The 21,193-nt window shown below is 37.7% G+C and overlaps 2 protein-coding genes across 5 annotated transcripts in view; one reads left to right on the top strand and one right to left on the bottom strand.

The window, feature by feature from the left end:
• Window positions 1–7,546, bottom strand: part of F8 (coagulation factor VIII) — a 298,778-nt gene extending 291,232 nt beyond the window's left edge. For 3 of the 4 annotated variants that reach the window (XM_077144780.1, XM_077144778.1, XM_077144779.1), the window contains exon 1: window positions 4,224–4,565. In XM_077144780.1, coding sequence (XP_077000895.1) covers window positions 4,224–4,369 — 146 coding nt within the window. In that variant the 5' untranslated portion in view covers window positions 4,370–4,565. Of the gene's footprint in view, window positions 1–4,223; window positions 4,566–7,311 lie in introns of those variants that run through there. The other variant, XM_077144781.1, reaches the window with a different exon arrangement.
• Window positions 7,547–7,931: 385 nt separating this feature from the next.
• The window catches only part of FUNDC2 (FUN14 domain containing 2), a 52,920-nt gene continuing 39,658 nt past the window's right edge, over window positions 7,932–21,193 (top strand). Inside the window, exons 1-2 of the mRNA XM_077144783.1 lie at window positions 7,932–8,125; window positions 13,242–13,380. Coding sequence (XP_077000898.1) covers window positions 7,990–8,125; window positions 13,242–13,380 — 275 coding nt within the window. The 5' untranslated portion in view covers window positions 7,932–7,989. The remainder of the gene's footprint in view (window positions 8,126–13,241; window positions 13,381–21,193) is intronic.

Raw genomic sequence — 21,193 nt, 5'->3', positions numbered from 1 at the left:
GTAAAACATATGGATTAAAAATAAATAAATAATAGGAGGAACAAATGTTAAAATAAATTTAGATTGAAATGCTGGTGATCAATGAAAGGGAGGGAAAAGGGAAATGTATAATTTTTTTTCTGTTGTCTTTTTATTTCTTCTTCTGAATTGATGCAAATGTTCTAAGAATTGATCATGATGAATATGCAACTGTGTGATGATAGTGTGAGTTATTGATTATATAACAAGAATGGAATGATCATATGGTAAGAATGTTTGTGTTTGTATGTTGAACAAACAAATAAATAAATAAGTAAAAAAGGAATATTGGATAGTGTATGATAAGAACCGTGTACACAGTGATCCAAGTTCATAAGATCTATAAGATGGTGGCACCCAGAGAGCTATAGAACATACAGAAGGGATCCCCAGCTCTCGTCAGTGATCCTGAAGGCCTCCTATTGGAAAAGTAATTTTCCATGTAAAAAGACAAAAACCATTTCAAAGAGAAGCCAAGCATGGGGATAGATATAAATCTTTTTATTTTTTTTTAAATACCAAAAAACACCAAGCAAACGCAAACATTCCTATTTTGATCATTCCGTTCTACATGTATAATCAGTAATTCACAATATCATCACATAGTTGCATATTCATCAGATAGATACAAATTTAAAAATAGGGTGGGATGGAAATTTCAGGAAGTTTAAAATACCAAATTAGTATAATTAGAGCCTTGAAACAACAAGGAATATGTAAACAGGTATCAGATAACAAATGGAGAATTTGTTAGGAGGGGTCAGACTATTGAGGACATATTATGCTATGCTAATATGCTTACCCTTTTCCTATGGGAAATGGGAAGCTGTTGAAATATCTTTATCAAACAAAATTTTATGTATATTTTATAATGTTTATTGTGGACTTAATGTAACTGAGGAAGGCAAGAATAGAGGCAAACATAGTTAAAAGCAAGTTGTTCTACATTTCCAAGGGAGAGGTATTGGTTATACAGTACAATCAATTACTAATCATTTTGAAAGACTTCTAAAAAAAATATCTGAAATTGTCTCCTCCATTGCAACTTTTCCAATTGCAATCTCCATCCTCCTCTAGAGGTAACCACAATCCTAGATTTAATAGAAATAATTATCTTGGTTTTTGTTATAGATTTACTGCTTGTTTATGTATACTTAACAGTATCTATTGATTTTCTTTATATGTGAAAGAATCACATTGTGTACATTTTTTAGGAGTTGGTTTTATTATTTGTTACTACAACATCTAGAGAGTTCCTCCATGTAAAAAATATCATGGATTTATTCAGTTTCTTTTCCGTGTAATATTGAATTGCCTACCTATACCATAATTTATTTATGCATTCTATTACTAAAGGCCTTATGGGGGAGGTCAGAGAAAGCCAGAGGGAGCAGCCAGAAGCTGAATGTCAATGGTACCTAGGAAAGAAGGGTGAAGCCAGCAAAGGCTTAACATATCTTAATAGATATCTAAATGCTGAAAACTACAAAATATTGCTGAGAGAAAGTAAAGACCTAAGTAAATAGATATTCATTTCATTTATAGGAAGACTCAATGTTGTTAAATAACATTTCTACCTAAATTGATGTAGAATTCCAGTGAAATTCCTATTAAAGCCTCAGAAGATTTTTTTTTTTTTTTGGTAGAATTGCAAAAGTTGACGCTAACAAAAAGCAAAGGATAAATAGCAAATATAGAGGAGCTTAGGAATAAGAAATGGGACATAACTACAGATAATGTGACGTAAAAGAATCATGAGAGAGTGCTATATACAACAGTATAGCAACAAAGTTAGAAAAATAAATTATTTCCTAGAAAGGTATAAAATTATTAAAAGTGAACCCAATAGAAGTTGAAAACTTGAATTGACTAATATCAGAGAAAAGCCTGGAAAAGTGATTGAAGATATTGCAATGTCACTTAGGAATAAATGGATTCATAACCAAATGGATTCATAAACGAGATTTATGTGACTTTTAAAGAAAAGATCATTCTGTTATTTGACCTATTCTAGGCCATAGAAAAATATGGAGTGTTCATCAATTCATTTTATGGAGCCAACAAAATTTTAATTTTAAAACCTAATAATAAGAGTAAAAATAAAGATATATATCAAACCTACATAATAAAGGCACACAGTTTATAAAGAAATATTAGCACATAGAACCCAGAAATATTCAAATTATATGAATAGCAGACTGTACTCCAAGAATGTAAGGGTAGTAACTGTTAGTAAATCAACTAACAAAATCTATTTGTATATTAAAGAAGAAATTTCAGATAATGTTAGATGCTAAAAAGTCTATCTTAACAAAAATTCTATGGCAAATGGGAATTGAAGTAACAAAAGCCATTTACCAAAAACAAATATTATTCTAAATAGCAAAATATCAATACTATTTTAGATAAAATCATTGAATAGACAGGGATGTGCGCTTTCACCATTTATTTAACATTTTCTCATATTTTCTAATAAGTTCAATAACATGAAAAATAAAATAATTGGTTATAAACATTAGAAAAATGTAAAATCTGTATCATCTTGTTGTTGATATAATTAAAAACCCATAGAGACTTAGTGTAAAACTACTAGAATTAATAAGGGAACTTGGAAAGGTAGTCTGGCTTCAAGATGAAAATACAGAAATCAATAGTTTTTCTCTGTTTTGGTACTAAGAACCTAAAAATGGTAATATAAGAAAATTATTTTATTAACAATAGTAGGACATGCATAAAATGCTTAGGGGTAATAATGAAGTTACTTAACTTCATCATATTAGTAAAATTAATATATAAATATAATGAAATTTCAATTAGATTCACAATCTTTTTATTGGAAAAATATGTAAGAAAAGATAGATATATTTGACTTGATGAAAATTAAAACTTCTTTTAGTAAAAGTCATAAAGTCAAGAGACAAACATTGTATTCGGGGAGAAATTACAGTATACATGACAAAAGATTAATACTTGTAAAGTTAAAAAGGTACTCATAATTTAAAAAAATCAAACATCCCAAAGAAAAATGGGCAAAGCATATGAAAAGTTAGATCTTAAAATAGATAAATAAATCCAATAACTGACAAACATTTGATAAGATGCTCAACATCATTAAAAATAAAAGAACACAAAACAATGTGCAATATTATTCTTCACCCATTGGGTGGGCAAAAATTAAAAAGCAAAATAAAACTTATTGCTCCTGGGAATGCAAGGAGAAGGACACTCTCATATGTTGATGGTAGAAATGTGTGAAGAATTCTGGCTTTATGAAAAGCAATCTGGCAATAGCTATTAAAATTAAAAAGGAAATACACCCTTTGTTCTAGCAGTACTACTCCTGAGGATCTGTCCAATGGAGATAAAAGTTGACTTGGAGGGAGTTTGCATTTATTAGATGTTGATGAGTGAGAAAAATGTGTATAATATCCCATTCTTGTAAAATAAAAATGACCAAGAAAACGTTTATTTAACGTGTGTGTGTGTGTGTGTGTGTATGTGCATAAATATATATCATCACCTGGAGTTACTTGAGTGGGAGTAGGTGGGAAAGGGACTGATGTGCGAGGAGAGTGGAGAACCAACAGAAAGAAAAATAAGGTTAAAGTATGTATGACATGACCACATTTTATATATACATTGCACTGTATATGCATTGTGTTTAAATCTTTATAATATACATTTACAGAAAACAAAACAAAATTCAAAGTAAGTTATTTCAGCATTCAACTCAATAAGCAAAGATAAAATAAAATGAACCGATAACCATAGAAAATAGTATTTAAAAGGTTATGTAATAATCTACTCTCTCCAAAATGCATCAAAGTACAAAAAAGATGAATAGCTTTGAACTCATGGCTAAACTTATCTGGGCAAGGATATGATACACACAAACATGCAGAACTAAAAAAGATTTAAACTTGCATTTAATATTAGTGGATCTCATTGCCAGACTTCTACAGAGTGGCAGCATGTGACAAAGAAGCATTAGATAGAACAGAACCAAATATCAACAGGTCAGATCTGTGAATATGATTGACACTTGGCAACCACTTACCTTTTTGTGCTAAGAACACTGGTGCCTATATATCTAACCTGGAAATGCTTTTTCTGGGTATAACTAGCATGACAGCCATCCTAATCTGATGTCTTATCCCCACAACCCTGGCCCCTGATCAGACTCTGTAGAATGTCCAGGCCTTTACCTTTTATCCAGGTGCAGTTCATTGAGCAGGTCACTTTGCATATAGTCCCAGGACAGTTCCACGGCGCCAAGGTAGTATTTTCTGGTGGTACTAAAGCTGAATTGCAGGAGACAAAAAAAGAAGCAGGCAGAGACTTCAATTTGCATGGCTCTTATTGCTAGAAAATGTTCAACTGGAGAAATAAAAAAGATTAATTCTTCTCTAAAATATCTTTAGTTCCTAGGAAAAAAGGTAAATTTTCTGTGATTTAGTGAAAAGTCCCAAACTTTTCCAGAGAACTTTAGGTAACTTTATTCTCTGGGTGGGACAGCAGCATCAGCACTAAGGCAGTAACCGATAGGATTGCTTCCTTTTTGGCAAGGGTAAAGCAGCCACAGGAAGAACTGAAGTAGGAAAAAGGAGGCTGAGTTAAAGCTTAACCCTTTCACCTCTGACAGCAGTAGTGGCATCCAAAGGCTGCTTTAATCAGAAGCTTTGAGAGAAGAGAGGGAGGGAGAGGTCAAGGTAAAGGGGAGCTTGAATTTGTACAAATTGGCAATTTGTTCAATTCCTAGCCTACTCTAATCCTCTTCCTTTGTAGCAACAGCACTTTCACAAAGAATAACCATTATTCTGATAGTCTTCCTGCTTCTACCCTTGCCCCTCACACAGCTATCACTAAATGACTTTTTCTATTTTTGGGGGGCGGGGGGGTGCTTGGTCTGGGAATTGAACCGGGTCTCCAGCATGGCAGGTGAGCATTCTGCCACTGAGCCACCTATGTGCCCTTCTAAATGACTTTTTAAAACTATAAAATGCACATCACTCCTGTGCTCAAAACCCTCCAATAGTTTCTGACCTCACCCACAGTAAAATCCTAGGTCTTTCCCACTGCCTAGAGCATCCCTTGATGTGCAACCCCCTTCCCCCAGCTTCTATGGCTTCATCTCCAACTCCTTCACTCACTGCACTCTGGCTGGGTTGACCTCCTTGCACATCCTCAAAACACCAATCACATTCTTGCCTTAGACCTTAGCACTCGTTATTTCCTCTACCTGAAACATTACCCCCAGATCTCCTCACATTTCTACTTCTATACCTCCTTCAAGTCTTGCTCAAAACTTGCCTCCTCAATGCACTGAAACATGTACCACCATGTTGAAATTGTAAGTTCTCTACTCCAACTACTGATATCTCGCATTGCTTTATTTGTTCCCATAGCACTTATAACCACCTTGTGCTGGTTTGAAAAGATGTATGTCCCCTAGAAAAGCCTTGTTTTAATCTAAATCCCATTTCATAAAGGCAGAATAATCCCTATTCAATACTGTATGTTTGAAACTGTAATCAGATCATCTCCCTGAAGATGTGATTTAATCAAGAGTGGTTGTTAAACTGGATTAGGTGATGACATGTCTCCATCCATTTGGGTGGGTCTTGATAAGTTTCTGGAGTCCTATAAAAGCAGAAACATTTTGGAGGAAAAAAGGAGATTCAGAGAGAGCAGAGCAGAACGACATAGCCACAAGAAGCAGAGCCCACCAGCCAGCGACCTTTGGAGATGAAGAAGGAAAATGTCTCCCAGGGAACTTCATGAAACAGGAAGCCAGGAGAAGAAACTAGCAGATGATGCCGTGTTTGCCATGTGCCCTTCCAGATGAGAGAGGAACCCTGACCGTGTTCACCATGTGCCTTCCCAGATGAGAGAGAAACTCTGTTTTCACCATGTGCCTTCTCAGTTGAGAGAGAAACCCTGAACTTCATCAGCCTTCTTGAACCAAGCTATCTTTCACTGGATGCCTTTGATTGGACATTTCTATAGAGTTATTTTAACTGGGACATTTTCTCGGCCTTAGAATTGTAAACTAGCAACTTATTAAATTCCCTTTTTTAAAAGCCATTCTGTTTCTGGTATATTGCATTCCGGCAGCTAGCAAACTAGAACACACCTTGAATTTATTGTTTATTTATTTTGGATTATTGTTACCTGATCCTTTTTTCAGGCTGTTTCCATCTGGCCCAGGTATAGGATATATCATCTTACATCAAAACGTGGCCACTATGTGTGCACGGGTGTTTCAGCAGTAGAACGCTCGCCTTTCATGACGGAGACCCAGGTTTGATTCCTGGACCATGCACGAAGCAAACAAACAAAAAAATGTAGCCACTGGAGCAGAGACCCTAAGCAATAAGTGCACCCTACTCAGATAAATGTACAGTACATAGAGTGAGGGCCTTTCTATGGCCTCAAAGAGTAGGAGCTAATGAGAACAAACTTGATTAGGGTTCCTATAAGAAATGTTATACTGTGAGTCCAGGGAATTTTATTAGCTCCGACCTGCCCTAATAAGAATGAGTTTGGGAGTAATTGGGGTGTCATTATACAGCCTGGAAACAAGAAGGAAGAAGCCCCTTTTCTAATGCAGCTCCTATTCTTGTCATCATTCCTCAGGTGAGGAAACTGAAGCACAGAGTGGTCAGGCAATTTGCTTATGGCCACACAACTAATAAGTGGTAGCATACAAAACCATGTAATCCGGCTCCAGAAATCCTGCTCTGAGGCACTACGCTATGCTTCCACTCCTCAGAGAGCATAAAACTCAGTTTCTGCTTTCTGGGAGTCACAGTCCAATGGGGGAGAAGGGAGAAAGGTAGACAGGTAGACAGGTCATTCCAATTCAGTTTGATAAGAACTTCTTTGCCAGGCACTTTACACACGCTGTCACATTTAATTCTTACAACACTGCACAGAGAGGTTAAATAGCTTGCCCAAGACCACACAACTACCCAGTTTGCCCTGAAAACTGACCTCGGCAGTAGGTGCACAGCAGTAAAAACAAAACCAAACAACTCAGAGACAACAATAACAGATAAATACATTACACAGTTTCTGGAAAGTAAAATAAATGCCGTGCAAAAAAAGGGAAAGTAAGCAGGGTAAGGCAGCGTGGGGGGGGGGGGGTGTACCACGAGGCAATTTTAAAGGGGGATGGTCTGGAAAGGTCTCACTGAGGTCATGTTATAACAAAGGGACTTTGGCTTTTACACTGAGGGCAGGGGGGAGGCAAGGCATGTTTCCGAGTACAGGAGGTACCGTGGTCGGGATTACCTTTTAGACGGATCTTTCTGGCTGTGATGGGAAGAACAGACTGCATGGGGGCAAGGATAGCATGAATAACGCTGAGGTTTTTGGCTTGAGCAAGTGCAACAGTGGGTTGCCACTAACTGGGATGAAACTGACTGTGAGAGAAGTGGCTTGAAAGTGGCATGGAGAAATGTGCCCACTGATCTCACCGGTGCACTAGCGCATGATAGGCACTGCGAGTTTATAAATTCCTGTCTTTCCAGCGCTTCTCTTAGTTACTGTGATTGTACTGTTTTGCGAAATATCTGGCTTCTTCCACTGGAACAGCGTCGGGGGCGTGTAGGCAGCATTCATACGTATTTGCTAAATGTTTACATGAGCAAGCACGATGAGCCTGCCTCCTTTATTTACAGAGATAGCATAGCTAAAACATTCGCAACCCGCCCTTACGTGCCAGGCCTGGGAGCCACGTAACGGGCGGAGCGACCGCACCTCAGACGCCTTTCTGCGCGCGCGCGCGCTATTCCTGGCAGCCCCGCCCCCTCCCTGCGCATGCGCACCTGGGCGCCTACCGGCTGGGCGGTGCCGCGGGAGGAGGTCTGTTATGCCCGCGGAGTCTTATGACGTCAGATGCGCACGCAAGCGGGGGCGTTGAAAGGCCACCACCCTCCTAGCCCGCCCACTTCCGCCACGGCCGTGGGAATGGAAACATCTGCTCCACGTGCCGGAAGCCACCTTACGGCGGCGATTACAGCGCGCCCTGTTACGGGCGTCCGCGCCGAGCCTGGGAGAGTGTCCTCGCGAGACGAGCTCGCCGAAATGGCCGCGTCAAGTCAAGGTAAGGGCGGGCAGGCCCCGCAGGGAGCCGCCCTTTGGGCTCCGGAAAAGGAAGGGCCCTGCGCTTGCCAGGCTCCACCGAAGTCTCCCTGGAGCCCAAGCGGCACCCTGCCCTCGCCTAAGGCCCAGCCATTTCTAGGGCCCACCCAAGGTCACCCGCTGGGTTGGGGCCGAACCGCCCCTGGGTGTTGCCGCGGGTGGGGCTCACTCCCGGTTCCTGCACCGCCCCCAGCAGCTGAAGCTCAGACCTTGCGTCCCTGATCTGGGAAGCGGTCTGGCCGCTTGATAGTAAGGTGGTTACTTTGTTTCTTTGGAGAGTTCTCTCAGACGCCTGGCAAGCGTCATTTTGCATGTAAGGCACAGCTCCCACTGCGATTTTGGTGGTTTTGAAAAAGTGGCACAAATGGAATGATACTTTGTTTAGCCCATGCAAAAAAAAAAAAAAGATTGTGCAAGTAGAGCGCGTCTTAAGGTTATACCTCTTACCCTATTTTGAATGCTTAGGGTTAAATTCAGTCCTATTTTTGACTCAAGATCTGATTGCTAGACACAGCATTATAAAAAAATCTATTTTAAGTACTTAAATAAGTTATATTAAAAGCAAGGGTAATGAGAATACCCAACTCATCAGATCCATATTAGTTACCATGTTTTACTATTGTCTGTTCTCTTGAGGTAATTTGTATCAATTGTGTCTGTATGATGGAGATATTGTGTGGTACACAGCTGTGCACCTCTCCCCAACTCTGCATTCAGTGATGTTCAGTGAAGTCACAGTGGCTGTATTTACACCATGGAAATTGCTATGTGCTACTAAGCAGACCTCCCCTCCCCCCAACACAACTGATGTTAAACATTTATTAACACACCACCGAATTTAGGTGACTTTAAGGAATTGGAATGTACAATAAAATCATTTTCCTGCAGAGCGGACTGCTCTCATTCAGTTACAAGTTTTAGTTTGCTCAGATAGTTGCATCTTGGAAATGGTGAGAATCATGAGGGTAACATCATGAGTTTCAGTCTTTGTCATAGTGATGGTCACATAATACTGTGATCATTGGTTTACTGGGCCTTACTTTTGTTTGTCATCAGGACTTAGCAGTGTTTGATGAATGACTGAAGTCGGTGAATCAAACATCTCTGATTTGAGTTGATCATAATCTGTCGTTTTGACTGCAGCAACCCATTGAACTAGGGGGCTTGGTAAAATTACATTAAAACATAAATCTCACTCATGTTTTCAGTGTTATTGTTTAATCCAGGGAAAGTTTTTTCTTCAACATCGTAGTATTGTTTTGTTACTATGTTAGAAAAAATTTTTTTGATTATTTAATTGCTTGTGGGCCATAGGGTGCCCAGTCATCTCCATTTCAAGTTCCTCAAACATCCATACTTTGGTTCTGATAAATTGAGATCTCTGATCCATCTTGAATTAACTTTTCAAATTATATTTAATTTTTTTTTTTATCAGTGTCTGGTAGTTCTGACACTATTTGTTCAAAAGCTGTTTCTTTCACCATTGGTGCCATGTTAATTGAAAATCAAATTACTAAATGTATTTATGTTTCTATTCTCTTTCAGGTATATTTGATGTATTTGTTTATCCTTAGATTAATACCATACTGTTTTGAATAGTGTAGCTTTTGAGATTACCTAGTGTAATTCCTCCAACTTTGTTCTTTTTTTCCTGAGGTGGTTGTAAGACCACTTGAGGCAGATTGTGTTTTCCTAAATGACTGCTCCATTATCTCCCATTCCACATGCTCTTTCAGTGTTCTTTGGAATTGAATACTATTTCATCTTTTTCTTTAATAATAAAACATTTGCAGTAACACTTTGGGGTAAACTGAACACAGTAAGGATATATGTTTTTCTGAACTCTTCTTAATTTCATTGTTTTCAAAGATATTTTTCATTTCCTCTGGACCTAATAGTTATTTAGTGAAACAGATATTGAACGTTAGTTTCCATGTGCTATGAATACTTGTTAATTTCTTTAGTTGCTATTCATAATGATTGGGATCAGAAGTTGTAGCCTGCAAAAGTTTCAGTCTGGCTTACTTTTTGAGGTGTTTTAGTCCATTACATGATTAATGTTTCATGAAAGTTTGAGAAGATGGATTTTCTAAAAGTATACAAATATATTAATCAGATATTATGTATTATGTTATTCATATCTTCTGTGACTTTATCGTTTGTTGTCAATCTGTTAAAATCTCAGGGGAGTATGTTGGAGTTTTATATTAACATTGCATTTATGTCAATTTACTGTTCTATGTATTTAGGTGCTATTAGTTATTTTGTCTGCCCTTGCTGACTTCCATCTAGGAGGTTTCACTGTTCCATTCTACATGCTTCTAGTGACATTGTTTTTGTTTTGTTTTTTTTTAATTTTTAAATTTTTTTACATGGGCAGGCACCGGGAATCGAACCCGGGTCCTCTGGCATGGCAGGCAACCATTCTTGCCTGCTGAGCCACCGTGGCCCGTCCTCTAGTGACATTGTTAATCAGGGATCCTGCCTCACCTTCGCTCACCCAAGCAAGCCACTGAAGGTACCCTATACCCAGAGGTGTCATTAGAAATGGTTAACAGCCAGCAGAGCACATGCACTGATTTTTCAGAACAGGCCACCAACCAGAACAGATGCCAGCCATAAACACCAATAAGGCCTTACTGATGCCCACCAGCGTTATTTCAACTGCGCCCTTCCTCATGGTCTAGGGGACACTTTTCAATGTTATTTTGATAGTCTTGCCACTGAGTAGTGGGATCTATACTTCCTCTTCTTGAGTCTGGGTTGGGGCTTTTGACTGTTCCAGCAGAATGTGGTATAGATGACACTGCACAGCTTCTGAAACTAGGTCTTGAATGGTGATACAGTTACTCCCACCTTATCCTCCCTTGGAACATTCACCCTTGAACCTAGCCATCATACTGCAAGAAAACCCAGACTAACCTAATGTAGAAAGGCCTTTATGGAAAGCAACTGAAGACCCCAACAGATCAACAGTATAAACCACCAGGCATTTGAATGTATGAGTTTTCAGATGATTCCAGATCCTGGCCTTTAACTCTTCCAGACATCATAGAACAGAGACAAGCTGCAATGCCATGTCCTGTCTGAATTAATGCTCCACAGAATCTGAGAGCATAATAAATTATTGTTTTACTCTGCGAAGTTTCGAAGTAATTTGTTGTGCAGCTGTTGTAACTGGAGCACTACTCAAGGTCCTTTGCACATTCATACAAATTTTAGAATCAGCTTATCAATTTCTACAAAAAAGCCCACTTTAAATGTAATTGTTTCAAATCTATAGATCAGTTTGGAGAAAATGAACATCTTAAAAATATAGTCTTTCAAAACATAGACATAGAATATCTTTCCACTGATGTAGATCAACTTTAATTTCTCTCCTCAGTGTTTTGTAGTTTACAATGTAGAGATCATACACAGCCTTCATTAAATTTATTTCAGTGGGTATTTTTTAATTCAAATTATTTTATTTTGTTTTCCAGGTTTTCTTTCTCTATTGCATAGAAACGTAACTGAGTTTATATTGATATTGTATCCTATGACCTTGCTAAGTTTAATTATTAGTTGTAGTAGCTTTTTATAGATTACTTGGGCTTTTTCTACACGCACATAATCATGTTGTCTGTCAGTAAAGCCAGTTTTATTACCCCCTTTCCTGTCTCTTTGCTTTATTTCTTTTTATTGCTTTGCTGCAGGATAGAAGTGGTAAGGGTGGACATCCTTGCTTTGTTCCCAGTTTTAGGGGGAAAGTGTTCTAGATTTCACCAGTAAATATGGTGATGGCAGGTTTTTTGTAGACGTCTTTTATTAGATTGAAGAAGCTCCCTTTACTTCCTGTTTTCTAATTTTCCATTGTGATTTTTTTCTTTGACCTGTGGATTACTTATAAGTGTATTGTTTAATTTCTCTATATATTTTAAACTTCACAAAACATTACAATTATTGCTTTGTACAGTAAGTATTCATTTAATTAGCCCACCTGTTTACCATTCCAGTGGACTTCATTCCTTTCTACGTTTTCTAGACTCCCATCTGACGTCATTTTCTTGTGTGCCTCTTATAATGATTATTACTTCTATTTCAGTCTCTCTAATCTTCTTCTGGGACCCAAATTACACATAGGTTTAACTTTTTGAGCATTTTTTAAACATCTTTATTTGATGACTTCAGCATCTGGATCATTTCTGGTTCTGCTTGTCTCCTTTTTTGGTGGGGGGTGCTTTCCATTACATGCTTTGCCTATTTGCACAGATAGTAATTCTTGGTTGTGTGCTGGATACTGTGTATGAAAGGATCATAGGGACTCCATGCCAGTTGTGTTTGATCATTTGGGGTGATTTTTACAGTAAACAGCTTTGAGTGATAAATTGATGACATTCCCCATTTATCTTAATGCAGTATGTTTCTACTGAAACAGAACTGGGTGTAGGTCTGAGGTTATCTTCTCACAGGGATAGACATTTTTGTTAATGGTTTTCTCTTCTTGAGCATGTTATTTAACCTCAGAACTTCACTTTCTTAATCATAAAATGGGATTTATAAGTAGTAACTACTTTAATTAGGTTTAATTGGATGTATGTGTTTATTGCTTAGCATATCTTCTAATAAATAATGACCTCAATTAAACATTACTTTTTATCTTTATTGTCACTGGAGAGCCACATAGTCCTGAGAATTTGAGTGCGGGCAATTGAATGTTACTGAGTTACCCTTGAAGAGGAGAGGCAAATTAAGAAAATCCATTTCATTTTAGGTACATTATTAAGCATTACTGGCATTTTTTCCCTAGGTCCTTTTGGTTGTTTTTAAATTTGAATATAAAAAATAGAATTTACTAATTCTAAATTTTGTAGGTTTTTTTCCTCTAATGTAAGTATTAGTATTTGTTGATTTTAGCCTGATTTTCCAAAATTGCTAGTCAGAATTTCAAATGTAACAGGCTATTTAAAATAGAATTTTTTGGAGGGTCGGAACTACAGCTACCTCTATTTCTTTAAAAATCTCTTAATCGCGGTAGGAATTTTAATGATTTATTATAAAAACAAATCTTTTCTTATTCAGTATCTTAATGCTTATAGGAAACTTTGAGTCACTGGACCTTGCGGAATTAGCTAAAAAGCAGCCATGGTGGCGCAAGCTCTTTGGACAGGAATCTGGGCCCTCTGCTGAAAAGTATAGTGTGGCAACTCAGCTGTTAATTGGAGGTGTCACTGGATGGTAAGTGATGTGGAAAATGTTCAATGTATTTTTTGCATGATTTATTACTGCTGTTATAGGAACCATCTCTTTTAACAAGTAAAAACATATTTACTTTTATAAAATTGGTTACTTGCTGTATAGCATTCATCCTAAGCACCATGTTTTAAAGTATCATTTGATACGTATACATACTGAATATTTACTAAATGCTCACTTTGTTTTAAGTTTTTGAATATTGCACAGGTATAGAACAGTGCATAACACATGTATCCTATGGCTGTCCCTCCTTTTTAAATTTGCAACAGATAACTTGTTCCACGTTTCACAGGTCAACTGCCAGGGGAGAATTTTGGCTAGTAACTGACTTTGATGAGATTTTGTACTGTTCTTGACTTTTATTGTTACTGAAATGGTTTAAGGCTTTTGTAATATTGTGACGGAGTGATAGTATTTTGTATATGGAAGGAACATATCTTTTGGGTGACCAGAAGTGGAATGTGCTGTTTTGAAAATGTTGTATACCCTAAAAAAGCCATGTCCTTTAGTCATCATTCAGTATTGTAGGGTAGAAACCTTTGATTAGATTGTTCCATGGAGATTGACCCACTCAGTGGTGGGTGTGATCTTTTGTTTAGATTATTTCCATGGAGGTATTTGCCAGTTGTGTACCCCACAAAAGCCATGTTCTTTAATCCTCACTCAATATTGTTGGGTAGAGCTTTTTGATTAAGGTGTTTCCATGGAGATGTGACCCACCCAGTTGTGGGTGGGGCCTTTTGATTAGATGGTTTCCATGGAGATGTGTCTCCAGCCATTCAAAGTGGGGTTGCTTACTGGAGCCTTTTAAGAGGGAACCATTTTAGGAAAGGCTTCAGTACCAACAGAGCCCACACAGCCAGAAACCTTTGGAGTTGAAGAAAGAAAACATCCCTGGGGAAACTGTTTGAAACAAGAAGTCAAGGTTTGAATGTAAAAGAAAAGTTCTTGAAGGAAATTAAAAGTACTTTTCCAGTGTACACACAGATATAACAGCAAGACAGCCATACTGCTGATAGAAAGTTTTAGTGGTCTGGATAGAAGAGCAAACCATCTACAGCATTCCCTTAAGCCATAGTCTAATCCAGAGCAAGGACCTAACTCTTCAATTCTGTAAAGATTGAGAGAGGTGAGGAAGCTACAGAAGAAATGTTTGAAGCTAGCAGAGGTTGGTTTGTGAGGTTTAAGGAAGAAGCCATTTCCATAAATATCGAAGTGCAACATAAAGCAGCAAGTGCTGATGTAGAAGCTGAAGCAGATTATCCAGAAGATCTAGCTAAGATAATTGATGAAGGTGGCTACACTAAACTACATATTTTCAGTGGAGATGAAACACCCTCATTTTAGAAGAAGATACCATTTAGGACTTTGATAGCTAGAGTCAATGCCTGACTTCAGAGCTTCAAAGGAGAGGCTGACTTTCTTCTTAGGGACTAATGCAGCTGTTTACTTTGTTGAAGTCAAGTTCTTTTACCATTCTGAAAATCCTAGAACGCTTAAGAATGATGCTAAATCTGCTGTACTCATGCTGTATAAATGAAACAGCAAAGCCTGTATGACAGCACATCTGTTGGGGACATGGTTTACTGAATATTTTAAACCCACTGTTGAGACCTAGGCTCAGAAAAGAAGATCCTTTCAAAATATTACTGCTCATTGACAATACACCTTATCACCCAATAGCTCTGATGGGGATATTCAACAAGATTAATGTTGTTTTCATGCATGCTAACAACATCCATGGATATAGCAGTCATTTTAACTTTCAAGTCTTATGATGTAAGAAATACATTTTGTAAGACTCTAGCTGGCATAGTGATTCCTCTGATGAATCTGGGCCAAGTAAATGGAAAACCTGGAAAAGGAGTCAGTTACCATTCTAGATGCCATTAAGAACATTCATGATTCATGTGAGAAGGTCTAAATATCAACATTAACAGAATTTTTGAAGAAGTTAATTCCAACTCTCATGAATGACTTTGGGGGGTCCAAGACTTTAGTGGAGGAAGTAACTACATATGTTGCAGAAATAGTAAGAGAACAAGAATTAGAAGTGGAACCTGAGGATGTGACTGAATTGCTGCAATCACATGATGAAACTTGAATGGATAAGGAGTTACTTCTTATGGATGAGGAAATAAAGTGGTGTCTTGAGATGGAATCTATTCCTGGTGAAGATGCTGTGAACATTGTTGAACTGACAACAAAGGATTTAGAATATTGCATAAATGTAGTTGATAAAGCAGCAGGAAGATTTGAGAGAATTGATAACAGTTTTAAAAGTTCTGTAAATAAAATGCTATCAAACTGGATTGCACACAACAGAGAAACCTTTTGTGAAAGGTTAACTCTTCCTTTAATCAATGTGGCATACTTCATTTTTGTCTTACTTTAAGAAATTGCCACAGCAACCCCATCCTTCAATAGCCACCACCCTGATCAGTCAGCAGCTATCAACATCAAGGCAAGACCCTTCACCAGCAAAAACATTACTCAGATATGGTTAGCATTTAATAGCAATATGATATTTTAAGATTGAGGTATTATACACTGTTTTTTGAGACATAATGATATCGCATACTTAATAAACTACAGTGTAGTATAACCATAACTATTAATAAGCACTGGAAAACGAAAGAGTATGTGTGACTCACTTTATTGTGATACTTACTTTTTGTGTTCTTGAACCAAACTTGCAATATTTCTGAGGTATGCCTGTATTTTATTGTGGTTTTCATTTGCATTTCTTTGAGTAATGGGGTAATTGAGCAACTTTTACATGTTTGGTAACTGTTTGGCTCTCCTCTTTGATGAACTCATGTTCACATCTTTTGCTGATTTTTCAATTAGATTGCAGTCTTTTCCTTATTGAGTTTTAAAATTTTTAAAACATTTTTTGAATATGAGTCCATTGTTGACTATCTGTATTGCAAATATTTTCACTCATTCTGTATTCTGTGCTTATATTTTCATTTGCTTCAGGGTGCCTTTTTTTTGTTCAATGATTTTTTTATTGAGATATAAATCAGTGCTTCACAGTATCATCATAAAACTGTACATTCATCATTACAATAGATTTTTGAGCATTATAATTACCCCAAAGCAATTAAAATAAGAATAAAAATTAAACCAAAAGTAAAAAAGAGCAACCACAACATCCTATACACCCTGTTCCCCCATTTACTTATTTATTTTTTGTCTTTATTTTCATACTCAGTCTGTCCTTACACTGGATAAAAGGAGTGTTAGACAAAAGGTCTTCACAGTCACAAGATCACACCTTAAAAGCTCTGTAGTTATTCAGTCATCTTCAAGAATCAAGGCTATTGGTGATCATTCAAAATAACTTTGGATATTTATGTGCACCTGAAACTCAGAGTTAGAGCTCTAAAGCTATGAAAGTTATCGCTACCTAATACAGGAACTGTTTTAAAAGTTGAAGAAGTGATCAGGCATCGAATACAGATATGAATGAAGCCGATCTGGATAAGACTAAGGTAGATCAGAATACAGGGTAAAGGATATCGCCCATATTTTAAAACTTCAACTTCTGTGTGAGACCAAAAGGAGATCTGTTTATTTGGTGCAAAATATATATTTTGGGTAGCACATTACCTAATTTAACTTGTATGGTCAGTTTAGTTGAATACCATAAGTACATGGAATCAACAATAGGACATGAGATCTTGTTGGTTTATCTAGGTTAGTGTGGTGCCCCGATATATCTCAGGGTAACTTGGGCAGTGAATGAAGAAGTATTTGCAAAGTCCCTTTGTGGAACTGGGGAGAAAGGAAGAAATATTCAACTTCACCATTTGGAGAATTCCTGATATTTCTGCACGCATTTGGGGATAACCAAATCAATAGATTGAGCCGTCAATCTTGGATAGGCTAAGCCTGCTTAAAATTATGCCTTAGTAACCCACAGAGAACCTCGTTTGTTGCTCAAATGTGTTCTCTCTCTCTAAGACAACTCAGCAGATGAAGTCACTGCCCTCCCCCATATGTGGGACATGACTCCCAGGAGTATAAAGCTCCCTGACCACATGGGCCAGAACTCCTGGGATTTGCTGGGACCCAACATCATTGAGACCATTGAAAAAACCTTCTTGACCAAAAGGGAGAGGCGAGAAATGAGGCAAAATAAAGTTTCAGTGGCTGAGAGATTTCAAACAGAGTTGGAAGGTTATTCTAGAGGCTATTCTTATGCATTATATAGATATCCCTTTTTAGTTTATGTTTTGATGGAGAGGCTGGAGGGAAGTACCTGAAACTGTTGAGCTATGTTTCAGTAGCCTTGATTCTTGAAGATGATTGTATAACAACGTAAGTTTTACAGTGTTTCTGTGTGACAGTGAAAACCTTTTATCTGATGTTCCTTTTATCCAGGGTATGGACAGATGAGTAAATAATATGGATAAAAAAATAATAAGTAGTAGGGGGGATAAGAAATGAATTGGGTAGATTGAAATACTAGTTGTCAGTGAGAGGGAGGAGTAAGGGATATGGGATCTATGAGGTTTTTCTTATTTTCTTTCTTTTCTGGAGTGATGCAAACTTTCTAAAAATGCTCATGGTGATGAATACACAACTATGTAATGGTATTGTGAGTCACTGATTGTAACACCGTGTATGGACTGTATGTGTGAAGATTTGTCAATAAAAATATATATTTTTAAAAAGAATCAAGTCTATTGGATAACAGTTCAACAGATTCAGATATTTTTCTTCTAACTACTCTAGTGCACCAAAAAGTGAAAAGGGGTATCTCTATCCTGCATAAGAATAACTTCAGGAATGACCTCTCAGCTTTATTTGATATCTCTCAGCCACTGAAACTTTATTTTGTTTCATTTCTCTTACCCCTTTGGGTCAAGAAGGCTTTCTCACTCCCACAATGTCCAGGCCAGGATGTTCACAGGAGTCATGTCCCATATTGCCAGGGAGATTCACATCCCTGGGAGTCATGTCCCACATAGTGGGGAGGGCATTGAGTTCACCTGCGGAGTTGGCTTGGAGGTTTTCTGGGGGTGACTCTTAGACATAATCATAAGTAGGCTTAACTTCTCCTTTGTTAGGAGTAAGTTTCATAAGTGCAAGCCCCAAGATCAAGGGCCTTCCCCATCAAATTTGTAGGCCCAAATGCTTGCGAAAATACCAGGTCTTCCCCAGATGGGGAGGTTTAATTTTTCCACCTTTTGTCCCAGTCCCTCAAGGTTACTTTGCAATACTTTTTAATCTTCTGTGCAGATTACTATGGGATGTGGGAGATCTGGGGCATCACACCATCCTATACAAACCAAGATCTCACTCTGTATTCAAGGTTCCATGAAGTTATGGTGTTCAAATAAGTTGACCATACAAGTTAAATTAGATAGCATGCTACCAAAAATAAGAATTTTGCACCAACTAAACGTCTCTTCCTTTGGTCTCAACATTGAAGTTGAAATTTTATAATACAGTCAGTATCATGGTTTACCCTTTATTCTTTATTTACCTTAGTCCTACCCAGAGAAGCTTCATTTCTATCTCTAATTGAAGTCTTTTCAGTATTTCAGTGTTTTTAACAATTGCTGTATGGGGTAATGCTGACTGTCATAGCTGTAGAACTCTAGCTCTGAGTCACAGGTGTCACACACAAGAATGGCCATTCTAGTAGGTGCTTAGCATCTTAGAATTTAGAAATAACAGTTACAACTCCAGAATAGGTGTGACTGCTGTGAGAGCTTACAATCTAGGAGCCTTTACAGTAGGCCATTACCTGATGACCTGTGCTCTCAAGTTCAATTCTCAGGGTTTGCACATTATAATTAGTCTGTATCAGTGAGGCATTATAAAATTTGTCTTTTTGTTTCAGTCTTCTTTTACTCAAATTCAGGATTCACTGACCTAGTTGCATGTCTGATAACTTCTTCTTGCAGCTGCTCAGTAGTCCATTCTATGTAAACACCACAGTTCCCTCTTCCAGTCTTCAGTCAATGTACCCTTAAGTAACCTCCATCCATTGTGAATCACTGCCACCATAAACATCTGTGTGCAAATGTCCATTCATGTCTATGCTCTCAGTTCCTCCAAGTATACACCTGACTACAGAGTTGCAGAATCATACAACAGTCCCATCCTAGCATCCTCTGGCGCCACCACACTGCCCTCCAGAGGGGCTACACCACTCTAATTCCTACCAGCAGTGAATAGGTACATCTCTCTCTCCACTTTTTCTCTAGCAATTGTATCTCTCTTTTCATTTTGAAACTTTTATTCACACATCATAGACTCCAACCTAAGTAAAAAAATCAATGGTTCCTGGTATAATCACATAGCCTTACCTTCACCACCACAATCTATATGAGGCATTTACTCACCATCATTGTTCACTGTAGGCATCGCTAACTTATACCTTATAGTCTTAATCCTCTAACGTTCCTTCTCGTGTCATACATGCCCTTAACCCTCCTCACTCAAACATACACTCAACTTTGTTCTGTGTACTTACAGTATTGTGCTACCATCAGATAATGTTGTGCTTTCCACTTCTGGGTCTTTACAATCAGTCCTCTTGCACATTCTGTATTCTTTCAGCATCAAATGCCCAATATCTTCTCTCTTTCTGTCTCCTGATAACCTGTGTTCGCAAATTTAACTCTCAAAGTTCACTCAATAATGTTAGTTCATATTAGTGAGACCATACCATATTTGTCCTTTATTTCTTGCTCATTTCACTCAGTATAATGTCCTCAAGGTTCATCCACGTTATTACATGCTTCATGCCTTAATTCTAAGAGCTGTATAATATTCCATTGTATTTATGTATCACAGTTTGTTTAGCCGGTTGTCCATTGATGGACTTTTGGACTGTTTCTGTCTCTTGGCAGTTGTGAATAATGCTGCTATAAGCATTGATGTGCAAGTGTTTGTTTATGTCATTGCCTTCAGTTCCTCTGAATATATACCTATAATGGGATTGCTGGATCATAGGACAATTCTATACTTAGTTTTATGCTTAGCTTCCTGAGGAACCAACAAACTGCCTTTCATAGTGGTTGTACCATTCAACATTCCCACCAACAGTGAATAAATGTGTGTCTTTTTCCATATCCTCTATGTCACTTGTTTTCTGATTTCTTGATAATGGCCATTCTAGTATGTGTGAAATTATATCTTTTTGTGGTTTTGATTTGCATTTCCCTAATAGTTAACCAGTGATGTTCAGCATCTTTTCATATGTTTTTGAATCATTTGTATTTCCTCTTTGGAAAAGTGTCTTTTCATGTCTTTTACCCATTTTTTAATTGAATCATTTGTCTTTTCATTGTTGAGTTGTAGGATCCCTTTATATATTCTGGATATTAAACCCTTATCAGATATGTGGTTTCCAAATATTGTCTCCCATTGTATAGACTTCCTTTTTACTTCTTTTTTTCTGTGCAGTATGGTGGGCGTCATATTTCATTCTTTTCCCATGTACCTATCCCTTTAATTGCAGCACCATTTGTTGAGTTTTTTTTTGGTGGGGGGGGGGGGCAGTGTGCGTGATGTCCACAGGCCAGAATTCAAACTCAGGTCTTCTGCATGGCAGGTGAGAACTCTACCACTGAACTACGATTGCGCCCCCCCTTTTTACTTTCTTGACAAAGTTCTTTGATGCACAAAAGTGTTCGGTTTTGAAGAGATCCCATTTATCTAGTTCTTCTTTCATTGCTCATGCTTTGGGGGTAAAGTCTAAGAAACCACTGCCTATCTCAAGATTGTTAAGATATTTCCCTATGTTTTCTTCTGAAAGTTTTATGGTCTTAGC

Source organism: Tamandua tetradactyla, chromosome X, assembly GCF_023851605.1.
Source record: "Tamandua tetradactyla isolate mTamTet1 chromosome X, mTamTet1.pri, whole genome shotgun sequence".
In the NCBI taxonomy this organism is placed as follows: domain Eukaryota; kingdom Metazoa; phylum Chordata; class Mammalia; order Pilosa; family Myrmecophagidae; genus Tamandua; species Tamandua tetradactyla.
Note: the sequence above shows the minus strand (reverse complement) of the source record. Positions and strands in the feature narration are given on the sequence as shown.